Consider the following 27,148-nt stretch of genomic DNA (forward strand, 5'->3'; position numbering starts at 1 on the left):
TACACAGCATAAGAACATCAGCAAGTATAGCATTGAGAAATTGGATAACAACCCAACCAGGAGGGGAAAATAGAAGATCTCAAAAGATAAAAATCAATCATCTTTTGTAACTATCAATATGCATAGTTAAGCTTTAGTTTGTAGGCACCAACAATCCTAAACTCTCAAGAAACAAAAGCTTATAAATCCATCAGTAAACATAGTGCGGTCCCTTTCACCCAAATATTGCTGCATTAAACCTTCCCTAAACATATTGCTCTCATGACATCTTCCATAACCTGCAAATAAGCACGAGTGTCAATTACATGCACAGACTGAATTCTACTATAATTACATCTCATCCATAAAAGCTGCTACAATTATAAGATCTTCCAGCCTTTCAATTTCATATATTATCCATCTTTTATGCAATTCCAATTTTATTTAAGCTCTCTAATATTTAATTAAATGCAGTCATTGATTTACATATCGTTGCATATTATCCAATCTAAATTTATTCCCATCATGTGCTCAAATCAATAAAGGACACATTCTTATTTGACATTTGTTAAGCAAATCACATCAAAACCATTCCTATCAGTAACTTATCATCAAACACAAGAACCCAACCGCAAGAATGAAGATGCTTGTTTCTTAATCCCTTTCAATATAGCTTAATTTGATTGCTAATTTTTATTATCAAGAACAGGTAGAAACCATATAAACAACAGAATAATTGAATTCTCTTTTGTATCCATATAGCACATTTCATGGAGACAAAGGACAAGAAAACACAGTTATAATCTCCAAGTGTGTCTAACCTTTGAATTCATGTAATCTCCAAATTCTAGGACAAGAAAACACAGTTATATATTCAAAACTTCACAAATATTCCTCAATTATTTCCTACTGCAAAATGGTGTTCCAAACTTAAAAAGCACAGACACTTCTAAGAAGGTGGAGCATGTCATGTCAGACACCGAACCTACACAACCCGACAATCATCAAGAATATTTTAGGCAACAAATTTAAATTTCTGGATATGCTTGGTGAGGTGTATCTAATTGGACATGTCCGACACGTACAATTACACAAGTATGGAGTGTCTGCCATGGTTACATAATAGATACGTAACACAATAGTGTAATTTGATTTTTGCATGCATCAGTCCAAAAATCTGATTTCTGCATAAACAAGGGTAAATTATACTAACCACCCTTAAAGTTTAGAGAAAATACATTGGGGTAATTCTATCTATTTACACCACAAAACTAACTCCTTGCACCCTCAAAAAGTTTCATTTTATTTTTTACAATTTCTATAATTCCATTCCTACCCTCATCCCTACCATCCACTCTTCCCAAACCTTTCAAACCCTAGTTTCTTCACCACCAACTGACACGATTGCTACCGCCGTCTACAACCGCCGCCACAACAAACACCCTAAAAGCTCTCACTGTCACCGCAATCGTCACTAGCAACAACCTCCACAGCCTCGCTACGGCCATGACCACCTCTTCTGCAGCAACCCAACCGGCAACCCAACCTAACCGCCATTGCAATCCCGTCTCCTATCTCCACCGTCGCAACCTAGTTTCGCCCCTCGTTGATCAGAATTTTGTCCACCTCGGAAAACCTGCCCAACCCAGTCCAACCCTCGCACCTACAGTCGATTTCAAACATTGATTCAATTGGGAGCGGGTATGAGAATAACAAAAGTTCAGATTCCCGATCGACTGTTGGGCCTACAGTAATTTTATTCATTGAAACCGTCCGACCGAATTTTATTAATAAGAACATTATAGATGCCATAGGTAGATGCACTGTTCTTTTTTTATCATTATTATTTTTTATTCTTTTCATATAGGACTTTGTGTTTCCTTGGTGAAAGAGCTAGTTTACTTTTATTCGATTTTTTATGGAACTAAAGAACTATTATTTAATTTTGTATGGAACTTGTGTTTGTTGGTAAGAGAGCTAGTTCTTCTTAGTCAGAAAGCTAGCTACCTAGTCCTTTCATTTCAATTTTATTTTATATTTTTTTTTCCCTATTCTCACTTTTATTTAATTTTGTATATGATTTATGTTTTCTTGACAAGAGAGCTAGTTCTTCTTAATTAGAGACTAGTCTTTTCATTTTTTAATTATTTTTGTATATTGTTCTCTCTCCTTACTCTGACCTCATTTGATTCATTTTCATATTTCTAACCCTCTTTTGTGAGATGCAAGTATATCCTCTCATCTCTTTCATTTTATTTTCTTCTCTTTATCAATCTTCATTGAATACATTTTGATCACTGCTTCGCCGCTGCTACGAGATCCATGTCATCGTTGCTGCAAGATTGCTTCATTGTTTCCATATTCCTCTTTCTTTCTAGTTTTTCCTCTCGCCCTCCCCTCCCTCCTCAGATCTCCCCCTCACCTTTCAGATCTCCCAACCTCCCATACCCCTCTGAAATCTCCTTTGAGTCTATGGACCCATACCATTCTCAGAGCTCCTTTGAGTCTATGGACAAGGGTTATTCACAACACCACCAACCATTTAACCAATCAACCCTCAGGCTCTCTCTCTCTCTCTCTCTCTCTCCCTCTCTCTCTCTCTCTCTCATGTCTGTGTTTTTTGTATGTGCACCGACCGATTTTGACTATGAAAACCGTGACCCGATACTTTGCGGTTTAGAACAATACTCAATCGAAATCAGATGCCATTTCTTTCCACCTGAAGTGGTTGGCTCGGTTGACGGTTCAACAACAAACTCAAACTGACTCGACCCATGAACAGCCCTAGTTACCACCCATTGCAGCCGCCCATTTCTTCTTCTTCTCCTTCTCCTCTTTCTCTCATTCTCTTCATCCTCCTTCCATAAACCCCAGATCTAAAAACCCTAGATCTTTGGTTTTAGATCTAGGGTTTAGCAGCGACAGGGAGGAGGTCAAGGCGAGGGAAGGAGTCTGGGCTAGGGTTTGTGATGCAAAGAACAAAAAGAAGGGAGTGGGGTGACAAATTTGCAAAGGGTGGAGGTTGAGGTTTCTAGCACCAAATAAAAAAAAAAAAATAGGGGATGGGGTGGTGATGAGGTTACAGAGGGTGGCGGTAGGAGGGAAGCGACAAAAAGGGGAAGCGAAGGGAAGAAAAGGGGAAGGAAAGGCATTTTGGCCATCAGTCCAAAAATCTCATTTTTGCATAAACAAGGGTTAAATTATACTAGCCACCCTTAAAGTTTAGAGAAAATACATTGGGGTAATTCTATTTACACCACAAAACTAACTCCTTGCACCCTCAAAAAGTTTCATTTTATTTTTTTACAATTTCTATAATTCCATTCCTACCCTCATCTCTACCATCCACTCTTCCCAAACCTTTCAAACCCTAGTTTCTTCACCTCCAACTGACATGATTGCTGCCGCCGTCTACAACCGCCGCCGCAACAAACACCCTAAAAGCTCTCACTGTCGCCGCAATCATCACCAGCAACAACCTCCACAACCTCGCGGCGGCCATGACCACCTTTTCTGCAGCCCCCAACCGGCAACCCAACCTAACCGCCATTGCAACCCCACCTCCCATCTCCACCGTCGCAACCCAGTTTCACCCCTCGTTGATCAGAATTTTGGCCATCAAATGACTGTTTGGTCTTTAAGACCTACTGTACTGTTCTGCTATTGGATGTACCACGTATGACTGCTATGATTTCCAATGACTATAATATTATGAGATACTAATTAAGAAAGTGAACTACTGAATTGACTGTTTCAATTATTGTGTAAGGACATCGTTCATAACCCCTATACACATTTGTTATTTACTAGGCTCCAGCTCGCTGTTTATTATATAATTGTAGGTGAACAAGCACCGGATCGGACTTAGCAGCGTCAACCCGAACCCTATTTTGTCAAGCCAACTACTGTACCTCACTGCGGGGTTCCGAACCGTCATGTGTCAAGGCTTTTTGGATGCTTCAAATTCACTCGTTTGAAAATGTGATTATGATACTAAGAATGTTTTGTGACTTTTGTTAATACAGTTTCTTTTGGTATTGAGATTTAATTCCCTAACTTATGCTTTTGTTTTGTATAGAAGTGTGTTATGGACTTGCATATATATATATATGAAAGTTTATTGTTCATCTAAGTCCTCATAGCTCGTTGGACGTAATTGTTTATAAATTATTGGCTTCCGCCAGCTCCTTTTTACTGTCTTACTATATTACTGTGAAGCAAGCCTTTGGTAATCTCAAATTACTGGCCGGTTACGACGCTAAACCTATAGAAGCAGGTTTGGATCGTGACAGAGTGGTATCAGAACACGAGTTATACCGCACACACGCGTCCAAATGAGGTATAGGATGTCCTAGAAAGAAAATAGGGACATTACATCAGCATGTGTGAATGTGTGGATTTGATATATAATAACATGAATGAAGAACCATCTTTCCTATGTTTATTATTACAATGTTTTATATAGACCAATGGAGACTACAAGAAATGTAGATGAAACTGAATCATCAGAAGCAAGAAATGCATGGTTGGAAAGGATGGTTAAACTATTGACTAAATCTTTAAGACAACAACAATAGAATCAACAGCTCCCACCTCCTCCTCCACCACCAGTGCAAGTTGAGCCAAACAACAATGATGACATCATAGCCCTAACACAAAAGTTCAACAAAATGAAGCCACCAACGTTTCAAGGAGGTCTTGAGCCAATAAAACCGAGGGATGGATCCTACAGCCTGAAAAGTTGTTTGAAATTTTCCCGTGCTCGGAGGCACAAAAAGTGTTATTGGCAACTTTCACTTTACAAGAAGAAGTAAGGCGATGGTGGATGCTTATTCACGATAACAACAACACTAACTTGAGCTCAATTCAAAGAAGCATTCTATGAAAAGTATTTCCATCAGTGTGTCCGTGACCGCAAAGTATTCAAGTTTGAACAGTTAGCAGGGTACTATGTCTGTGGCTGAATACGAAGCTAAATTCACGAAGCTCGCCTGATATGCACCACATGGTGGATACTAATTATAAGAAAGCCAGAAAATTTGAGGGTGGACTAAATGTTGAAGTGCTTGACCAGGTGAATGTTCTTAAATTGACAAAGTATGTCGATGTTCTTGATCGAGCTATCATGTTTGAGGCAAATATTGCAGCCTTAAAGCAAGCCAAGACACCAATGACTGATTGGAGGGGTAAACGACAAGGATTTAATTTCAAGAAGAGCCGAAACAACTCACTGAATAAGAAACAGAATACGAGGTCGACGAGTAGTTCCAGTCAAGGGAATAATTCTACACCGCCTTGTCCAGAATGTGACAGAAGACATAAAGGGGTTTGTTACAAAATTTCCAGGCATGTTATAGGTGTGGCAAGGTGGGCCACATGGTCAGAGATTGTCCTCTCGCATCTCAAAGTACTAATAGACCCATAGCAAGTGCAGCTGCATCAGCCTCCACACCAAAACCCAATTCTAAAGCTACAGGGAGAGAAACTTTGAGGCAAGGCCGAGTTTTTGCACTTGTACCAGGAGATGTGCAAAATATTGAGATAGTAGTGCCAGGTATAATCCCTATTTGTGCTCAAAATGCTTATATCTTGATTGACTCCGGGTCTACGCATTCATTTATATCACATGCTTTTTCGAGAAAATTAACTAGACCATTAGAACCCATGAATTATCTATTAGCTGTGTCTTCACCTACTGGGGGCTCCATGACTTGCGTATATATGTATCCTACATGTGAAATTGTTGGAGACATGATTTTATATGTTGATTTGTTACCTCTGCATATTGACCATTTTGACATAATTTTGGGAATGGATTGGTTATCGAAGTATCATGCTACAATTGACTGTGTAACTAAACAAGTTGTTTTCCGTCTACTTGGATTGCCTAAATTTACATTTAACGGAGTTGGTGTTGTACCTCCCCCACATTTGATTTCATCCATGAAGCATGCAAATTGATTAGAAAGGGCTGTAGGGAATATTTGTGTTGTACACTGAATGTGCCTACTGATGATAAAGGTAATGTGGACAGTGTCCCTATAGTCAGAGTTCCCGGATGTTTTTCCAAATGATTTGCCAGGAGATTTGATTGACAGGGAGATTGAGTTCACTATTAAGGTGATTTTGGGTACATAGCCGATTTCCAAAACTCCGTACCGGATGTCAACTACAGAATTGAAGGAACTGAAAATCCAATTACAAGACCTGTTAGACAAAAAATTTATCAAACCTAGTATGTCACCAAGGGGCGCTCCAGTCTTATTTGTGAAAAAGAAGGATGGTTCATTGAGGCTTTGTATTGATTACCGTGAATTGAACAAGGTGACAATGAAGAACAAGCATCCGCTACCTCATATTGATGATCTATTTGACCAATTGCAAGGGGCGCAAGTCCTCTCCAAAATCAATCTTAGATCTGAATACCACCACGGACACCACCAATTGAAGGTCAAAGCTGAAGACATAGAAAAGACTGATTTCAAAACAAGGTATGGACATTACGAATTTCTTGTTTTGTCTTTAGAGGTTACTAATGCTGCTACTGTGTTTATGGATCTAATAAACAAAATTTTCAAGCCATTCCTTGATGACTTTGTTGTTGTTTTTATAGATGATATTTTGATATATTCTAAAAGTAAAAGAGGAACACGAACATCACTTGATAATTGTTTTGCAAACCTTGAGAGAGAAGTTATATGCTAAATTGACTAAGTGTGAGTTCTGACTTGATAGTGTTATGTTTTTGAGACGTGATAAATAAAGATGGCATTTCAGTTGATCCACAGAAAATAGAGGCAATTGCAACTTGGCCTAGACCAACCAATGTTACAGAAGTTCGAAGATTCTTGGGTTTGGCCCGGTATTATCGTAGATTCATGAAAGACTTCTCCAAAATTGACTCAGAAAGGGGTACCATTCGAGTGGACTGATCAGAGAGAGTCAACTTTTCAAGAATTAAAGACTAGACTTGTAACTGCACCGATTCTCACCTTACCCTCAGGTACGGATGGGTTTACTATTTCTAGTGATGCTTCTTATAAGGGATTGGGTTGTGTATTGATGCAGAATAGAAAAGTGATAGCATATGCCTCCCGACAACTGAGACCACATGAAAAGAACTATCCAACACGTGATTTTGAACTCGCAGCAATGGTATTTTCATTAAAGAGTTGGCTTCATTACTTGTATGGGGCAACATGTGACGTCTACACCGACCATAAAACCTTGAAATATTTGTTCACCCAGAAAGAGTTGAATATGAGGCAAAGAAGATGGTTGGAACTTATAAAAGATTATAACCTGCAAATCTTGTACAATCCGGGGAAAGCCAATATTGTTGCTGATGCACTTAGCCGGAAATCAATTGGGAACTTGACATGTCTACTCACCAGGCAAAGAGAATTATACAAGACATGGAAAGGTTTGGAGTTGAAATTGTTTCGCGAGAAGGTGGGACTTTGCCTGCTATTTCTGCTCAACCAGCAATTCTTGAGGAGATTACAGAAAAACAAGAAGATGAATTTTTGAAAAAGATTATTGATGAACGAGAATCCAAACCGAGGCCGGACTTTGAATTTGACAATGGTGTGTTAAAATTCCATGGAAGATTTTGTGTACCGAATAATGTTAAGTTGAAAAAGCGAGTTTTGCAAGAAGCCCATAGTTCAAAATTCTCTATCCACCAAGGGAATACAAAAATGTATCAAGACTTGAAGCTGAATTTTTGGTGGCCGAGAATGAAGAAGGAAATTGCTGAATTTGTGTCTAAGTGCTTACAATGCCAACAAGTCAAAGCCGAGCATCAACGACCCGCAGGATTGCTCCAACAACAGCCAATACCAGAGTGGAAATAGGAACATATTATTATGGATTTCATTGTTGGACTACCTCGCTCCAATTGAGGTATGGATTCAATTTAGGTTATTGTTGACCGTTTGACTAAATCTGCTCATTTCCTACCTGTGAAAACATTCTATAATGTTGATAAGTTGGCTACAATTTATATTAATGAGATTGTGAGATTGCATGGAGTTCCTGTGTCAATTGTTTCTGATAGGGATTCAAAATTCACATCGAGATTTTGACAAAGTTTACAAAAGGCATTGGGAACTGAATTGAGATTGAGCAGTGCATATCATCCACAGACTGATGGGTAGTCAGAAAGAACAATACAGACTCTGGTGGATATGTCGCGTATGCGTGTTCTAAATTTTTAAGGAAATTGGGAAACCCATTTACCTCTAGCTTAATTTGCTTACAATAACAGTTTCCATTCCAACATTGGCATGGCACCTTTCGAGGCTTTATATAGCCGAAAATGTCGATCACTGATTTGTCAGGCCGAAGTCGGAGATAGACCTTTACTTGGGCCTGAAATTGTGCAAGAAACGACAGAAAAAGTGAAATTGAACCAGCAAAGATTGAAAACTGCACAAAGTCGACAGAAAAATTATGCGGATGTTTAAAGGCAAGATAGGGAATATGAAGTGGGCGACCATGTTTTTATTAAAGTAACACCGATGAAAAAGGCAGACTCGCTTTGGAGCCAAGGACAAGTTGGCACCAAGGTACATGAGGCCGTATGAAATTATTGAGAGGATTAATCCAGTGGCATATGCAGTAGCTCACCCTCCCGATATGGAGCATATGCACAATGTGTTTCATATTTCTATGTTGCGGGATTATCTCCGAGATCCTTTCCATGTCATTGAGCCTACCCACGTGCTTTTGAAGGATGATTAAACGTATGAAGAACAGCCTATTCAGATTGTTAACCGTCGAATCAAGAGGTTGCGCAACAAAGAAATACCATTAGTGAAAGTGGACTGGCAAAATCACGGTGGCATTTATGCGAGTTGGGAAAGGGACGATGATATGAAGAAACAATATCCGGACCTCTTTCCACTAGATCCTATTTTCATTTCGGAGGAAGGTAATTAAGTTTGGAGAACCAAACGTCCGAAGGGGGAGAGAATGTGATAGCCACCTCCTTGATTAACTAAATTAATTATGTGATTTGCACTAATTACGTGATTATGTGTTATTAAGTGCCATGTGATTATTTGAATTGAGTTATTGTGCCATGTGTGATATGCATTGTATTGTTATTGTGAACAGATAAGAACAAGAGATAATTGAACGTGTCTGAATCAGTAATTTAAACAAGTTAGAATCAAATAACTGGATAGGTAATTAGAACCTAATCCACATTGGTATAATTAAGTGTAGTCTAGTGTAGATTTGGATAAATTTGTCTTAATTTAGTTTAACCTCATACTAATTAATTAAGGCAAGATTAGAGCTTAATTACACTTTCTAAGCTAGTCATCAACACAAGAAGAGGAGAGAGAGAGAGAGATAGTGGAGGATGTAGAGACAACATTTGAGAGAGTCTAGAGACAAAAGAGTTTGAGCTCAAAGAAGAAGAGAAGGGCTTAGGAGGAAGATAGAAGATTTGTCTTGAATTCTCTCAAATCATCAACCAAGGTAGGCATTTCTCTCCACATTCTTGAAATTGAGACTTGTACATTCATCATCTTCAAAGATTAAAGCTTAAATTAGGATGAATTGATGCTTAATTAGAAGTTTTGCTCATGTTCTTAGGAGCTTAGGACATGCATGTCTTAGTATGGAAGAATTGTCTAAGTTAGCTCCTAAATTCACCATGCATGGCATAATTTCTTGAACTTCATGATCATACATTCATTTTCTTGCATGGACCTTCAAAATTGAAGGGAAATTTCAAGGGATTTGAAGCTCAAGATTTCAAGTGTTATGAATTGACATATTAATTCAATAATTAAAACTCTTGCATGGAAATTAAAGTTTAATTCAAAGTTGTGGGTTACATTTGATATTGTAAATTCAAGTTTTGGTTGTTTTTCAAGCTAATTTTGGGAGTGAAATGCATGAAATTGAAGTTGGAATTTGCAAAATTGGAGCTTCAAACTTAGACTGATTTTCGGACTAGATGAAACCCAATTCCGCATGTGCGGCCTAGGGTCCCGCACGTGCGGAAAACAAGATAGACTTGAGTGTGCATACTGTTGGTGACCTTTCCGCACGTGTGGCCAGTGACCCCGCCGCACATGCAAAGTCAGGTTGGTCCCAGCTCTGTTTTCACTTCACTTTTCTACCTTCCGTGCCTCCGTTTACATGATTTTCACATGTATTTGCATTCATATGCATATTATAGGCATGAAAGAAGTAAAGAACAAAAATTAGAACCGAACGAGTGGACAACAAATAGAACCGAATAAGTAAATAACAAATCGACTGACTGAATGAACTGTGTATTGAGTTGTTATGCTTGAATTTGTTTGTTTAGGTCGGACACCACATCTTTAATGCGTATTTCACGGAGCCCACTGTGAGTAACAATGTTATAAAGATAAGTTCAATTATAATTATTTTCTGATCGATAAACTGTACTGTTTTTTGAAATGATACTGTTTACTGAATGAATGATTGTTCTATTTTATGAAATATATTTGTGGCATCCATAGCATACTGTTACTACCTACTGCTACTGTCTACTGCTACTGCTACTGCTACTGCTACTGCTACTGAGATCTTTGTTAGTTTCAATTGTTAGAACTACTGTTTATTGTATTGATAGCCATCAAATGACTGTTTGGTCATTTTACAATTTTACTATTCTACTATTGGATGTACCACGTATGACTGCTATGATTTCCAATGACTATAATATTATGAGATACTGATTGAGAAAGTGTACTACTGAATTGACTGTTTCAATTACTGTGTAAGGACATCGTTAATAACCCCTATACACATTTGTTATTCCCTGGGCTCCAGCTTGCTGTTTATTATATATATGCAGGTGAACAAGCACCGGATCGGACTTAGCGGCGTTGATCCGAACCCTATTTTATCAAGCCAACTACTATGCCTTACTGCGGGGTTCCGAACCGTCATGTGTTAAGGCTTTTTGGGTGCTTCAAATTCACCCGTTTGAAATTGTGATTATGATACTAAGAATGATTTGTGACTTTTGTTAATACAGTTTCTTTTGGTATTGAGATTTAATTCCCTAACTTATGCTTTTGTTTTGTATAAAAGTGTGTTATGGACTTATATATATGAAAGTTTATTATTCATCTAATCCTCATAGCTCGTTGGACATAATTGTTTATAAATTATTGGCTTCTGCCAGCCCCTTTTTACTGTCTTACTATATTACAGTCAAGTAGGCCTTTGGTAATATCAAATTACTGGCCGGTTACACGCTAAACCTATAGGGACGGGTTTGGGTCATGATAGATAGTCAGGCCTCATTTGGCAAGTGACTTTTTAAGCCAAAAAGTCAAAAAATTACTAAAAAAGCCAAAAAGCCAACAACCTATACTAAAAAGTCAAAGATTCCATTTTCTCTCTATTTTTTGCACATCTTTTCGTAAAAAGCCAAAAAGTCATCCCAAACATGCTAGTTTTTTTTACATCATATTTTAGCCAAAAAGCCAAAAAGTTACTAAAAAAACATGGAACCCTATATGGATCCAAAAAAATAACTATATGGATCCAAAAGAATAACGATATGGAACCCTATTGAAAACCTACAATATAGTTTACCACACTGCCCAAGAAGTGTAGAAGACTAAATTGCCCGCGAAGGTGAGTACACAGAGAATCCAAAAATAAAGTCATTGTGCAAAATAGTTGCCATTCAAAAATTCAATCGCCAACCTATTCTCTTGGGACTATTTTTACTTATGGACAAAGACAAGATAACTGATATTCGGAGGATTGTTGAGCTCCTCCTAATCAAAATTTACCCCTCTTCAATAGAAAGCTGATTGAATCATTTGTCCCTTTCATCCATGCTCCGTATGTGGTTCATCCTAAGTGATAACATCTAATCGGTCCCCTTACCTACCATGAAAACCCTAAGGGTATATTTTCCGAAAACAAAAAAAGCTTGTTTGTTGAACAATTTCTGGAAAACTACTCTTGAGGAATTTTTCTGATAGGTCTTCTACATTATGTAACCTGCTCATATCTAGAAGTTGTTAACCACATGAAGCAATCACTCACCTTTCTTTTGACATATCATGTCAACTCCTTTCAAACTAAAAAAACTTGTCCCCAGGTCATAATTACAATATCATTTTGCTAAAATATTGTGCAGGCAGCAGGGCTAAATGAAAGAATTGCAGAATCACAATGTTCTGCCCCATTCATCCTCCTAAGCAAACAAAAAAAGGTACAGATCTAGTTTCATTCTGTGGATCACCACTAAAATATCTAAAACACCCATACAAATGGAAAAGCGATCACATGACATGAAATAATGGACAGATGACGTGGTATTACCTCTTCCAAATGGTGGCCATAGCCTCAAGCAGGTACACTCGAGAACCCTCACATGTAATAGTATTGAGTGATAAGAAAAGACTGACTTCGGCATTGGGTACATTCCAATGAGATTTAAATGGGCTCATGATCCGATGGGCTATAAGCGCGTTGAATAAAATCCAAACTACTGTCCTTCCAAGGTAGCTTAACCTACTCAAAATATATAGAGCTACATGGATTGGTGGCTAGAACTAGAGACTTCGCTAAATGCTCTACTAGTATGCTCACACTAATGTAATTATGATCACCTTTATTCCACTAGAGAAAAAGATAGCGCCTACAATTTGGGCTTCTTATGATATAGCCAAGTCAATGACGTGTGGGAATTCTAGGCTTCTACGCTAAGGAGAAAATAGTGTTGGGCAACTGTCTCGTGCACAGGCAACTGCCCCAGACTGAAAAGTCGCCTTGCATATAAACAGTGGTAGAACCCAAACAGCAAAATTCTCATACACAAAGCTGCTATTTTACTTCTTTGAAACTCTTACTGATACTAAATTGTCCCCATATCACTCACTTGCTGTAAGTTCTCACCAATCCACTCTTTCTTCCAACCCCTTGGCGTTACTATGGTGTTAGTTCCTCCTCAAGTCCTTTAGTTTGTTAGCTACACATTTGATGTCAAATTTTAATGCATAAAAAAATCCCAAAAGCATAGTGTTATACTTAGAAAATATGAGGAAGAAGAACTCCGAAAATATGAGGAAGAAGGAATATATTTCTGTTATATTCAAAACTTCTTATTTTACAAGACCAAATGACACTCCTTATATAGGAGATATTACAAACATCATTATAACCCATTATATGCCACTTACATATTATATATTACCACTATCTACCACTATCATATTATATACATGCCACTATCTACCACCAACACCACTATCATATTCTATACATGCCACTATCTACCACCAACACCACTATCATATTCTATACATGCCACTATCTACCACCAACACCACTATCATATTCTATGCATTAACACAAATTTCCAGCACTCCCCCTCAAGCTGGTTTGAAGATATCTTCCATAGCCAGCTTGCTAGTCAGCTTATCAAATTGCTTCTTGTGTAGTCCCTTCGTTAGCACATCAGCTAATTGTTCACCTGTTGGAAGGTAGGTCATACAGATTATGCCAGCATTGATTTTCTCCTTGATGAAATGTTTATCCACTTCTATATGTTTTGTGCGATCATGTAGAACTGGATTATGAGCTATAGATATAGCTGCTTTGTTGTCACAATAGACCTTCATAGGTGTCGGGTGAGAAAGTTTTAATTCTTCAAGAATTCTTTTAATCCACATTACTTCACAGATTCCATGGGCAACAGCTCTGAACTCTGCTTCTGCACTACTTCTAGCTACCACATTCTGTTTTTTACTCCGCCATGTAACTAGGTTCCCACCTACAAAGGAGCAGTATCCGGATGTTGATCTCCTGTCTGTAACACTTCCTGCCCAGTCTGCATCTGTGTATACTTCAACTTGAAGATGTCCATGTTTCTTGAACAGTAAGCCTCTCCCTGGAGTTCCTTTCAAATATCTTAAGATCTTATAAACGGCCTCAAAGTGCTCTGCCCCTGGTGAGTGCATGAACTGACTTACCATGTTGACTGCAAAGGCAATATCAGGCCGCGTATGAGACAAGTAAATCAATTTCCCGACAAGTCGCTGATATTGTTCCCTCTCTTTGACTTCTTCAGCCTTAGCAGCTTGTAACTTCAAGTTAGGCTCGATCGGAGTCTCCACCATCTTACAACCAAGCATACCTGTTTCTCCAAGGAGATCAAGAACATATTTTCTCTGATTAACGAATATACCTTCCTTGGATCTTGCAAATTCCATTCCGAGGAAATACTTGAGAGCTCCCAGATCCTTAATGTGAAATTCTTTTGCGAGTTTCTCTTTGAGGGCTGCTAACTCTGCTTCATCATTACCAGTTAAAATGATGTCATCAACATAAACAATCAAAATTGCAATTTTACTGTTTTTTGAATGTTTATAAAATATTGTGTGATCTGCTTGACTCTGCGAGAAGCCACAACTGATAACTGCCTTCCCAAAGCGTTCAAACCACGCTCTTGGTGATTGTTTGAGTCCGTATAATGACTTGTTCAATCTGCATACTCTGTCGCTTCCAAGTCTCTGCTCAAATCCCGGCGGTAGGCTCATGAACACCTCCTCTTCAAGATCACCATTGAGAAATGCATTTTTAATGTCAAGTTGATGTAGAGGCCAATCTGAATTTACTGCAAGAGATAACAGTACTCTGATGGAATTTATTTTAGCAACAGGAGCAAACGTCTCCTGATAGTCGATCCCATAAGTTTGAGTGAAGCCTTTAGTCACCAGTCTCGCCTTGTATCTCTCAACGCTTCCATCTGCGTTACATTTTATCGTAAACACCCATTTACACCCAACTGTTTTCTTGTCTTTGGGTAGATCAACTATCTCCCAAGTACCACTTCTCCTTAAAGCATTCATCTCCTCCATGACTGCTAATTTCCAATTCGGATCATCCAATGCTTCCTGTATATTTCTTGGAACAAACAAGTGTGAAATCCTAGATGTGAAAGCTCTATGGTTTTTAGACAGTCTTTGATAGGAGAGGTAATTTGCAATAGGATGTTTAATGCAATTTCGGACACCTTTCCTAATTGCTATAGGAACATCAAGGTCGGAAATAGAAGGAATAGGATTACCTAAAATTTCGATGTCAGAACTCGGGTGGACATTCGGGTCATTAGGATGGACATTCAGGTCATTATTCTTCAGATGAAATCGCTTCCTAGTATAAACCTGAAGCTCAGGATTTAGATCATTTTGTAGTACTTCTCCCCCTAAACAAGAATCTTCTTGACTAGGCACCATAGAACTTGGTTCTCCTAAGTGATCATTATCAGACAGATGTGGTTTTTGTGTAGGATAAATGACATTGGGGAGCGGGATAGAAATATCCCAAAAACGGTCTTCTACTCCACTTGTCTCCCCCTGAAGAGAAGTGTTGGGGAAATAGGATTTTGTTTCCACAAATGACACATCCATACTCACATGAAATTTCTTGGTTTGAGGATCGAAACACTTATACCCCTTTTTGTTTGAGGAATAACCCAAAAAAACACATTTTATAGCACGGGGGTCAAGTTTTGAACGAAAGTGACTAGGAACATGAACATAGGCAGTACATCCAAAAACTTTGGCGGGTAAATCAGAAAACAACCTCGTGTCAGGAAAAAAAGCTTTGAGACAATCGAAAGGTGTTTTGTATGTTAACACCTTTGTAGGCATTCTGTTTATCAAATAAGAGGCTGTTAAAATTGCTTCACCCCATAAATATTTAGGAACATGCATGTAAAACATTATAGCACGTGCAACTTCAAGTAGATGTTTATTTTTTCGTTCTGCAATGCCATTTTGTTGAGGGGTATCCCGACATGTAGATTGATGAAAAATTCCCTTTTTTTCTAAAAACTCACCCAACTGCTCATTGAAATATTCTGTTCCATTATCAGAATGTAAAATACCAATTTTGGTTTGAAATTGGTTTTCAATCATATTGTAAAAATTTGTGAATAAATTTTTCACGTCAGATTTTTTATTCATCAAATAAATCCAACATAAGCGGGTATGGTCATCAATAAATGTAACAAACCATCTTTTACCAGAAAGAGTAGTGATTTTAGAAGGGCCCCAAACATCACTATGAATCAAATAAAAAGGTTTGGAAGTCTGGTAAGGTTTTGGCAAATAAGTAGAGCGATGAAATTTTGCAAAAATGCAACTTTCACAATGAAAAGAAGAACAATCAATCCCTTGAAATAATTCTGGAAATAAATGTTTCAGATAAAGAAAACTAGGATGTCCTAGCCTATAGTGCCATAGCATTATTTTTTCTCGAACAGAGATTGAACTAGTACTATTAAAGCTCTGAGCTTTTTTATTACTAACAGGTACTTCATCAAAGTAGTAAAGACCTTCAAGCATCCTAGCACGCCCAATCATCATCCCCGAGTTCTGGTCCTGAAATTCACAATGGGATTCAAAAAATGTAACACGACAATTAGAATCCTTAGATAGTTTACTGACAGACAAAAGGTTACAGGCTAAGTTGGGGACGTGAAGAACAGCATTGAGATTAATTTTCTCAGTTAGTTTAATAAATCCTTTTCCTGCAATAGGTGAAAAACTACCATCGGCTATTCTGATTTTGTCATGACCAGAACAAGGGAAATAGGTACTAAATAAATGGGAAAAACTAGTCATGTGATCGGAGGCACCGGAATCTATGATCCACGGAGAGAAGTTTAGGCAAGAGAAGGCTTTAGGATTTCTACCTGTTTGTGCCAACAAAACACTAGGAGTACCGGATGAGGAGTTGGATTTTATCAGCTTTAAGAGTTGATCAATCTGCTCTTTGTTGAAGGGACCTGAATCGGCTTCATTAGCGGTAGGAAAGCCACGATTCTTCTCTCCTTGTTTGCTGCTTTTCCAGTTGACAGGTTTGCCATGGATCTTCCAACACGTTTCTCGTGTATGGCGAGGCTTGTTGCAAAAATCACACCAGACCCGTGGCTTATCATCAAACCTGCGCTGGTAATTTGCAGCCTTGTTGGCCGCAGCATCGCTAATTAAAGCAGAAATTTCAATTGATTCACCAGTACCTTTTTTCTTAAGCATGACGCTCCTTCGGCTCTCTTCCCTTCTGACTTCGGCAAATACTTCGCCAATGGATGGGAGAGGAGGTCTGCCAATAATTCTTCCTCGCACTTCATCGAACTCAATGTTGAGGCCGGCAAGAAACTTGTAAATACGGCTGTCTTCCACAGTTTTCTTGTGGTGGTTGCAGTCGTCAACCGATTTCCATTCGTATGTGTTGAAGATGTCAAGATCCTGCCACAACCTTTTCAACGAATTGAAATATTTGGTGACGGAATCATCTCCTTGACGAATCTCTCCCAACTTCAAAGTTAATTCGAAAACTTGAGATTGATTTCCTAGGTCAGAATACATCTGACTAACATTATCCCACAATTCTTGTGCAGTAGGATAGCACATGTAATTAGAGCTTATATCCTCCTCCATAGAATTGACCAACCATGTCATAACCATGGAGTTTTCAGCGTCCCAACTGTCGAACAGCGGATCATTAACAGCAGGAGCCTTCTTGTCACCAGTGATGTAACCGATCTTTCCTTGCCCACGGATATACATCCGGACAGATTGTGACCAGCGGAGAAAATTATCACCATTTAGGCGGATGGTGGTGATTTGGACAGAGTGAGAGTTGGACGTTTTCACCGGAATGGCAGCGGCAGGGGTTGAAGTGGTTTCGGACGTGACTTCCGACATGGCTATGACGGTTTTAGGGCTGCTGCGTTTTTTGTTGCTCTGATACCAACTTAGAAAATATGAGGAAGAAGAACTCCGAAAATATGAGGAAGAAGGAATATATTTCTGTTATATTCAAAACTTCTTATTTTACAAGACCAAATGACACTCCTTATATAGGAGATATTACAAACATCATTATAACCCATTATATGTCACTTACATATTATATATTACCACTATCTACCACTATCATATTATATACATGCCACTATCTACCACCAACACCACTATCATATTCTATACATGCCACTATCTACCACCAACACCACTATCATATTCTATACATGCCACTATCTACCACCAACACCACTATCATATTCTATGCATTAACACAAATTTCCAGCAAGCATAGTGTTATCTACTGTATAATTTGAAGTCGATCTATGTTACTTACAAGGACTCTGTAATGCATAATGTATTCGTACCAGACACTCGACACTTCGGTGGGTAAGAGTATGGGATATGAGTCAGACATGTTTAGTCGGACATTCACCTAGAAAACTATTTAGTAATTTGAGTTTACCATAGAAATATGCATAATCTCATATTATTATACATAAAATCCTCAATGGCACCTTCTCCAGACCATTACCATTACAATTAAAAAACAAACATATTAAATATATCCTATCATGTGTCAGTCAACCAAAACACCCATCAGAACCCCAAACAATGCCCATCTCAATGGCTGCATACCAGCAGCTTCAAACACCAACATTAAATATAAAAATTAAGCAACTCTTTTCCAATCACCTTCCCAATATCATCTCCAGATTCATCTTTGCAATAAGTAGGGGTGTAAAAACGGCTCAGAACAGCCCACTCGTGCAAAATCTCCTTGAGCGGGCCGGGTCAGAAAAACACACAGGCCAGTCATATGCCCGGGGTTCGGGCTGGGTTCGGCCTCGGACAGGCTTCAGGCCGGCAAGCCATTTTACACCCCTAGCATTAAGTCTATTTTTTTTATTAACTTCACAACCATCAACATTGATAATTACTATCATTGCAGAACTTACTGTCATCTTGGCCACAACCCTAACTTAACACATCTGCCCCACCCAGTTCTCTCTATTCTCTAAAACTCAACATCCAATGAACCTTCAAATTCAAATAAGCTAACACATTCATGTCCCAAAAAAAGATTCATCCGCACAGAATTAGATGTAGCTCAAACATTGGAATTTCCATTACTATTGCACTACATAGATATATAGCAAAAGAACTTAAACAAATCAAAACCTACATGACGAACAAAGAAAGCTCAACTACTCAACCAAACAAACAACCACCATAGTGTTGCATGCAAGTACCATCAAACACAACAAATATATATAAGAAAAAAAATCTTCCTAGATGACCAATGATATAAAGTTCTTATGATTTCTTCGAGAGTTGAAATATCTTCCGAGCCCAATATTATCAAAAAAAAAAAACAAAAGAAGAAGATAAACAACAAATCTTATCCCATACAACTCCTAAAGTTCATATTTATCATCGAAAATTCTTGAATCTCTATCCAACCAAATAAACCACAGCATGCAATTCCAAAGATCAAAGACATTCTTAGAACAAAAATGAATAGTAGTGCAAAACAACAATATAGAACTATCCAATAACAATCTATAACTAAGCGTTAAAACTACAAGGCAATGAAGAAACAAATTATCAAACCTCTAAGCCTTTGGTTTAATCTGACAAAGGTGGATCTTTATGTCTGCACCTATAGGAGCATGCAAAGAAACTTGGAAGATCTCAAATTCAGTAGCAGCAGGATCCTTGGCAGCAAACGTAATATAATACACCAGGCCACTGACCACCCGTGCATTTGCCTTGTGGACCTTCACAAACTGGAAATTTGTACTCTGCATTTTAAGAAGAAAAGTTCAATAGGAGTAAATACGAGTGATAACAATTAAAAAAACACAAACACAACTCCACATACATTTTTCAAGTTGAATTCGGCAATTGCCCTCTTTGAATAGCGTTCAAGCTTCTTACGAAGTCTCTTGTTTAATTTCAAAGGTCGTATAACACAATAGGAACAAGGGTGGAAAGCTTCAACATCAAACCCCTGTACAAATATACAAGATATAGCAGAAAATTGAAATATGATACAGGAGATGAGAGAGACAGTTAATTAAGAAAAAATAAAATAAAATAAAATGATAATTATATATATAACATATAATATAATGTATATACAGAATACTATCATATATGAAAACCTGATGACTCATGCCAAGATGACTCATTCTTACATTTGTTTTCTTTACCATAAAGGGATAAAAATGTAATATCAAATCAAAACCCACTTTTAAAGAAAACTGCCACGCCTCAGATTTTGAGAAGTTATTTAGGCGGAAACTAATACCTTAGTGTAATTGTTTTATCAAAAAAAAGGTCCAATGTCCATCATTAGTGCCAAAATGTATTCATTTCCTAACTTAGACAAAAAAAAAAAATCCAATTTGTCTCACAAAACGACCCATTTAAATAACTCGATTGAAAGTACTAAAATCATGAATTAAGTATATAAATGGTGTCCGAAACTGATCTTCACTAGTTTTGAGAAACTTCATCATTTTATTATCTTTGAAGATTCAATTTTATATTTAACATAATCCACATCATTCCTGAATTTTAAAAAAATGACTTCGTTCATCAATTTTACTACTTATTTTCCTTACTTGAAAATAAAATTCACTCAAATACTTGACCCAACTCACTAGTGTAAGTTTCCCAATGGAATGAAATGACATACATGCAGCATAATATTATAGATCATATTTCCATCAAATGGAGTACAACAAAATAAGAGCACACAGACCCCCCAAACACTACGATCCAACCATTACAAAAAAAATAAATAAATAAATAAATAAAAAATACAACAAAACAAGCAATTCTACCCTCAAGCCCGAGGACTTCCACCAGTACCACCTATATGGTAGGGGGTGAGCAACAGACTAGCTCACCATAATAATCTCATATTATTACTTTATAGATATGCAAGTGTGGTGATACAATGCATATAATGCAAATGCAATGCCAACTCTCGGATTCAGATAATTAATCTCGTTAAGTCTATTTCGCTTTAATTAACTCACACTGAGTAAACTAAATAAATAGAGAAACTCAAAATCGATCACCAACAAGGTGTCAATTACCTGCCAACAAGGCAATAACCCAACCTTGCCAACACAAACCGTGTCCTAAGAAGCACGGACACCTGACATGACACGGACACGCCAACGTGGTATTTTTAAAAAATGCAAGACACGACACATTGGGAACATGAGCAGAATACATAATTTTATAGATTTATTATGTCATAGATATGAATATATCATTCCAGGACAATAAATAAATGTAATATAACACTAATTTCAATAAATTGACATTGTTTTTCTTTTGTTATCGTATTCTAAGTTATTTTGTTCAAACTTATAATTAGTTTCATATGCGTATAATCAATTGATACGTGTGTTTAAGTAATGGACACGTGTGTCCTCCAAGTGTTCGAAGAGTGTCCAAATCTAAATTTTTTAAAAAAATTAAGCCACGTTTGGAAGAGTGTCAGGAAATGTTCAACAACTATCCGTATCCGACATGGACACACCACATTTTTATTAGTGTTTGTGCTTCTTAGACTATGTCCAAGCCATAATATAACACATACTAGGTGTTACCCTAAACACTCCCCGGGCTCACTCCTAGCTGCGTGTTAAAAAGAAACTTCATTTTCATACCACAAGAGGGTACTTTTCCTCTAAACTGCACATTGTCCATTAGTCTAACACGCAAGTAGGGGTACTACTATCTATCTCCGTCAAGCTTACTGAACCACAATATTGGCTATACGCCTATAACTTGGGCCAAGCCCATAAAATAAACAATACCGGGACATGCCCAAAAATCAACTAAGCAACGAAATCAATAAATCTAGATAGTCCAACACTTAGTTACCTTCCCACCTTATCACTTAGACAAATTTCACAATTTTTCTCTTTCTAACCATTTTGCCAAAATACCCTTGTAGCTATAATATGAAATATTTATAAAATTCTCTCTTTGTCCAATGACCAAAACTACCATTTTTTCCCTTCATATCTCAAAAGTCATCAAATATTCCAAATAGCTCATATAATTAACATAAAGCATGAAAATATCAATTAAAGCCTTAAACTAGTGAAACTAGTAACCAAACCCAACTCATAAAATATATTAAAAAAACCAAATCTACTTTAAATCATACACTCCTTTTAATTAAGCAATGTTAAATCAAGATTAAACTAACTACACCAATTCCCCAAATTTTACACCCTTTAATATTTTTTCATTTTCCAAAATTAGCTAATCAACATGATTTTTGTACTAAAAATCATTAAATTTGGTAAGGAGTACACTTTTAAACATTACAATATCAAAATCTTTAATTTAATACTTACCAATTTCTCAAGTTTGAACAAGACATAACAATATGCAGATCATTATTCATTAAATTTTAGGGTTTTGAAGCAAAAAATAGCATTTTAACACCAAGATGAGATTTTAGTCTTGACTAGCTCAAGAAAATTAGATTTTCTCTAACAAAAATCAATAAAAGAGACTACACAGCATTTCAATCATGGAAAATATCCATACAAAGGCAAGGCTTGAAGAGTATCAAAATTATGAAATACAACTCATGCTAGTGATACAGTTTAAAAACTAAAGCCCTAATCATGTTTCTAAAGTAAAAAATGGAAAGAATCCCTACCTTTGAAGAAGCTTTAATCAAAATTACAAAATCAAGGGAGGAGGTTGGGTAGTGAGGTGAAAACCCTTTTTCAATTAGAGGAGATCTCCTGTAAGGTTGAGCTTCAATTGCTCCACTAATAACCTCACGCTTCTAAGCTCCATGTAGCTTCTTATTGCTCCATGTGAGACTAAAGAAACTAGTGTAAGGCCAGTTAAGCATATATGAGATGGTTTCTTGCTAAAATGGAGCAAAAATAGAAGGAAACCCAACGGGGGAAAGGAAAGAACCCCACAGATTCAAGTTGTTTGGAGGGGTTTGAGGGTTGTCCTCTCTTTCCTTCTCTTGTATTTTGAGAGGAACTCCAAGTAAATCCCATGGGTGGGAGATCAGTCAAGGAAGAGAAAAAGCTGAAGCTGAAAATGAGAAAGGGAAAGCCTCTCGGCTGACAGAGAGGTTGCTGCCTCCTGTTTTGTGTACAGAAAGGAAAATGTTTTGCCACCCCTAATTTTGTACCACCAAATCAACACCTAGTGAAGTATTATAAATTACACCATTCGAAAATCCCACTAAAATATGAAAATTATTCAATGAATGATTGTCATGTCATTAGGAGTTGGTATTAAAGGTCCAAAATTAATGAGATGTTGCATCACTCGTACATAAATTAGATACAAAAGAAAGACCACAAGGTGCAAGGCTTGGCCACCAACTATTCAACCTAAACACTTGTCAAAAGTCCACTGGCTAAGGAGAGAGGAGACATGAAATATCTTGCTACAATGATGCATACATAAGGTGTATCTCACAACAAAAAATTAAAATTAAAATGAAGGTCGCATGGCCTTGTCGGGCCACCAGGTTTGGGGATTAAAGTCTCCAACACAATCAATTTTAATTTAATGGCAACTGATTTACAAAAGTAGAATTCATAGAATAAAACATTCAAAATGATGTGTCAATGGCATTTGCGAAATAATGAGGGACAATAGTGGGTGTTTCGATCAGTAATGCTATGCACACAGAGGACCAAACACAAAAACTGCAGGACCGGACGACCATCCGAATGACCAGGTGGTCGATTGGCCAGAGCTTATCGACCGTGGTCCGTGGCTCTCATCTTGTCGATTGCGGCTATCATCTTGTCATCCGGTTGACCACCCAGTCATCTGGACGGCCGTCCAGCCCTGCAGTTTTTGTGCTTGGTCCTATGTTTGATCCTCTATGGGCATAGCATTATTGGTGTTTTGATGGGTAATGAGAGGACTACAAGAAGCCACATCTTTCTCCATAGAAATTCTGCACAAATTTCTGATTGTATGTCCTTATTCTAATTTAATTACACAAGTTCCAAACCAAAGAATATAGTAATTTAATTAGACTAGAAATGGTAATGCATTTAATTAATTAATTATCACTAACAACCAAATAAATAATAATACCCTCTCTTTTCATTTGTTTTTTCTTCTTTTTTTCCCGTCTTTACACCCCGTAGCCACACAGGTCCAACTCTCAATCACAAAAGCAACACAATCAATAAGACATCTCCAACTTTTATCATTAATTTCTTCAAATTCCAAGTTCTTAACTCTTATTAGCAAGTTATCAAAATAAAATCAAGAGATTAAGAAGAAATATTGCACAAATTTTAATTTATAAATGTTGTAATATATATATATATACACACACGTACCCCGCTCTCCTTGACCTGTTTGTTGTACCTCAAACTATCCTCACGCGTCATCTCAAATTGCTGTTCTATCTCAAAACCCTTGAAGGGAAACAATTTAACCTTGTTGTCATCATCATCACCCAATTTCTGCGTTTTCGGCGATGGTTGTTTTTGTTCCGGAGAGGTTTCGGATCCAGAGGTACGAATAGCAGACATCTTTGACAGATTTTGGAAGGTGACTTTAGGTTAGGGTTAGTGAAAGAAAGATGAAGATGAGGGCTTGTTTGGTTTGTTTTTGGGAGAGTTGTTTTTGAAAAAAAATTTAGGAAGAGAGTTTAGAAATTTTTTTGTGTTTGTTTGGTTGTATATTTTGGGAGAGTTATTTTTTTGGGCAAATTACATATACATCCCTCGAGGTTTGGTTAAATTACAGATACCCCTGAGGTTTCGGAAATTACATCCCGCCCCCTGAGGTTTGTATTTTCATAACAATTTACTCCCTGAGGTTTATATTTCATAACAAATTACCCCCTAATTTCTTATGCAAATATAGCATTCAGGGGGGAATTCGTAATTTCTCAAACCTCAGGGGGGTATTTGTAATTTAGCCAAACCTCGAGGGGTGTATATGTAATTTGCCCTATTTTTTTTGGAGTTTGGGATGATTTGATATTTTGGGAGAATTTGAGTAGATGTGTGTGAGAGAAAAAGTGATTGAGAATGAGAGAGGTAGGGATGGCAATTTGAAACCGGCCCGATGGGGACCCGACCCCCCGACCCCGAATTGTGCGGGTTTTCCCCGAAAAATACCCCCGACGGGACGGGGATGGTATTTAAAAATCAATCCCCGAACATATTCGGGCCGGGGACAGGGATCAGTGTCCCAACCCCATACCCAGCCCGGCCCCGTCCCCGATCCCCGACCCGATTTATCCCCGATATTAAATTACGATTTTACCCTTATATATATATATATATATATATATATATATATATATATATATATATAAAAGCCACTAACTAAGCCACTGACTTTACCCTTTTTATATATATAAACCAACCACTGACTTTGACCCTCTGATCTCATCCCTCTCTCTTCTCTACATCGTTTGCGTCTCTCATCTCCCTCTAGCTCACTGGCTTCTCTCTCTCTCTCTCTCTAACAGATCCACCGCCACCACACCGCGTCTCTCATCCACTCCCTCCCTTCTCGACGTCCCCGACCACCACCGCTGTCTAGCTCGTACCACCACCACCGCTCACAGATCAGTTTTCTGAAATTTTTTTTTCAGATCAGTTTCACAATTTTTTTTTTTGTTTTTAGATCTGTTTCAGATCTCATCTATCTCGGATGATGGTTGTATTTTCTGATTTTTTTTTTTTCAGATCTGTTTCAGATCTGTCTTAGATCTGTTTCACAATTTTTTTTTTTTGTTTTTAGATCTGTTTCAGATTTGCCTCGGATGATGATGATGTTGTTGTATTTTTTAAATTTTTTTTTTTTTTTTTTAGCCGGGGAATGCTCGGGGTCGGGGAAACTAGATCCCCGTTGGGGGCAGGGGTGGGGGCAGTAATAGGTTCCCCGTCGGGGATCGGGGCTGGGGCTAGGAAAAATTCGACCATCGGGGATCGGGGACGGGGAGGGTGATCCCCAGCCCCGCGCTAGCCCGTTGCCATTCCTAGAGAGAGGAGAGAGAAAAAGTGATTGATTGATGTGTAAGAGAGAGAAAGTGATTTTAGAAATTTTTTGAGAAAAACTCAAACCAAACAATTTTTTAAATTTTTTTTTTTTAAAACTCATCTCCCAAATGCAAACCAAACATACACGAGGTATTTGAGGAATTTGAGTTTTGGAGACGGCTATTTGTAGTTCTATTTGACCTAAAATAGTCACTAAAATAAAATATTTAATTATATTACTTTTTTTGTTAATTAAAATTTGATTTTGATTTTGATTTTTAAGAATTCACTTCTTAAAAAATTAAATTTTTTTGTTTTTCATTTTTTTTGTGAATTTTTTAATATTTTAAATAATTTTTTTTATTTTTATATATATCTAACATAAATATACTTAAAAAGTATAATATTTGTGAAAATAATTTAAACAATTCACTAAATATTAAAAACATAAGAAAAATAAAAAAAATTCAGTACATTTTTTTATGTTTTCTTGTATTTATTAATTTTTTAAAATACTTTTTTACAAATATTTTAATTTTTAAATATATCTAAGTAAGGTACATCTAATAAAATAAATAAAAAAACTTAAAATTTTAAAAATATTCACTACAAATACAAAAATATGAGAAGAAAAATTCAACTTTGAAAAAAATAAATTCAGAAAATTAAAACCAAACACATTGAATAGTTAATTGCTAAACGAGTTGATAGCAGAGGTTAAGAAAAAAGATAAAATAAAATAAAATAAAAATTCCCTCATGGGTGTGAATTAGGTGATGAGACTAAGGTTAGTTATTTTTGAATCTTTCATTTTTTTTGAATCTTCTCTTACAAAATTTAAGATTGAAAAAAAATTTAAAAATCTTTCACATCTATATATTATATAAGTAAAAAGAAATTTTTTACCACAATCCTTATGAGAGCTCCAACATGCCATGTCAAATTTCTTAATTTTTTTAATTTCAAATAATTTTAAAATTTTCCATTGATTAGCCTTCATTTACTCATATAAAAAACTAAAACTCTAATTACTCTATAATTTATGGATTTTAAAAAGAAAATATACTAATTCTTTTCAAAATGCATATTTATGTTGCCACTAAATATAGGAAACAATTCACCATAATAGAAAAACAAAGATGTCAAATTTTAAATATTTAAAATTTAATTTTTCTTTAAAATAAATTTTCAAATATCTTATTCTCTCTCTCACATACCAAAAAAAAAAATCCTTACAAATTGTAAAAAATCTTGTACTACACACAAAATTAAAAATAATAAAATATTTTTTTAAAATTATAATAG

The 27,148-nt window shown here is 36.9% G+C and overlaps 1 protein-coding gene across 1 annotated transcript; it reads right to left on the reverse strand.

Moving 5' to 3' along the window:
- Positions 1 to 26,012, reverse strand: LOC114308730 (uncharacterized). Its single transcript, XM_082888350.1, has 5 exons — positions 25,991 to 26,012; positions 24,185 to 24,437; positions 19,696 to 19,824; positions 19,425 to 19,615; positions 1 to 278 (listed from the first exon to the last, which is right to left on the reverse strand). The coding sequence occupies exons 2-4, from the start codon at positions 24,377 to 24,379 to the stop codon at positions 19,427 to 19,429; spliced, it is 513 nt and encodes a 170-aa protein (XP_082744476.1). The 5' UTR covers positions 24,380 to 24,437; positions 25,991 to 26,012; the 3' UTR covers positions 1 to 278; positions 19,425 to 19,426.
- Positions 26,013 to 27,148: the final 1,136 nt, after the last annotated feature.

Source organism: Camellia sinensis, chromosome 9 (genome assembly GCF_055761805.1).
Source record: "Camellia sinensis isolate YWXY chromosome 9, ASM5576180v1, whole genome shotgun sequence".
Taxonomy (NCBI): Eukaryota; Viridiplantae; Streptophyta; class Magnoliopsida; order Ericales; family Theaceae; genus Camellia; species Camellia sinensis.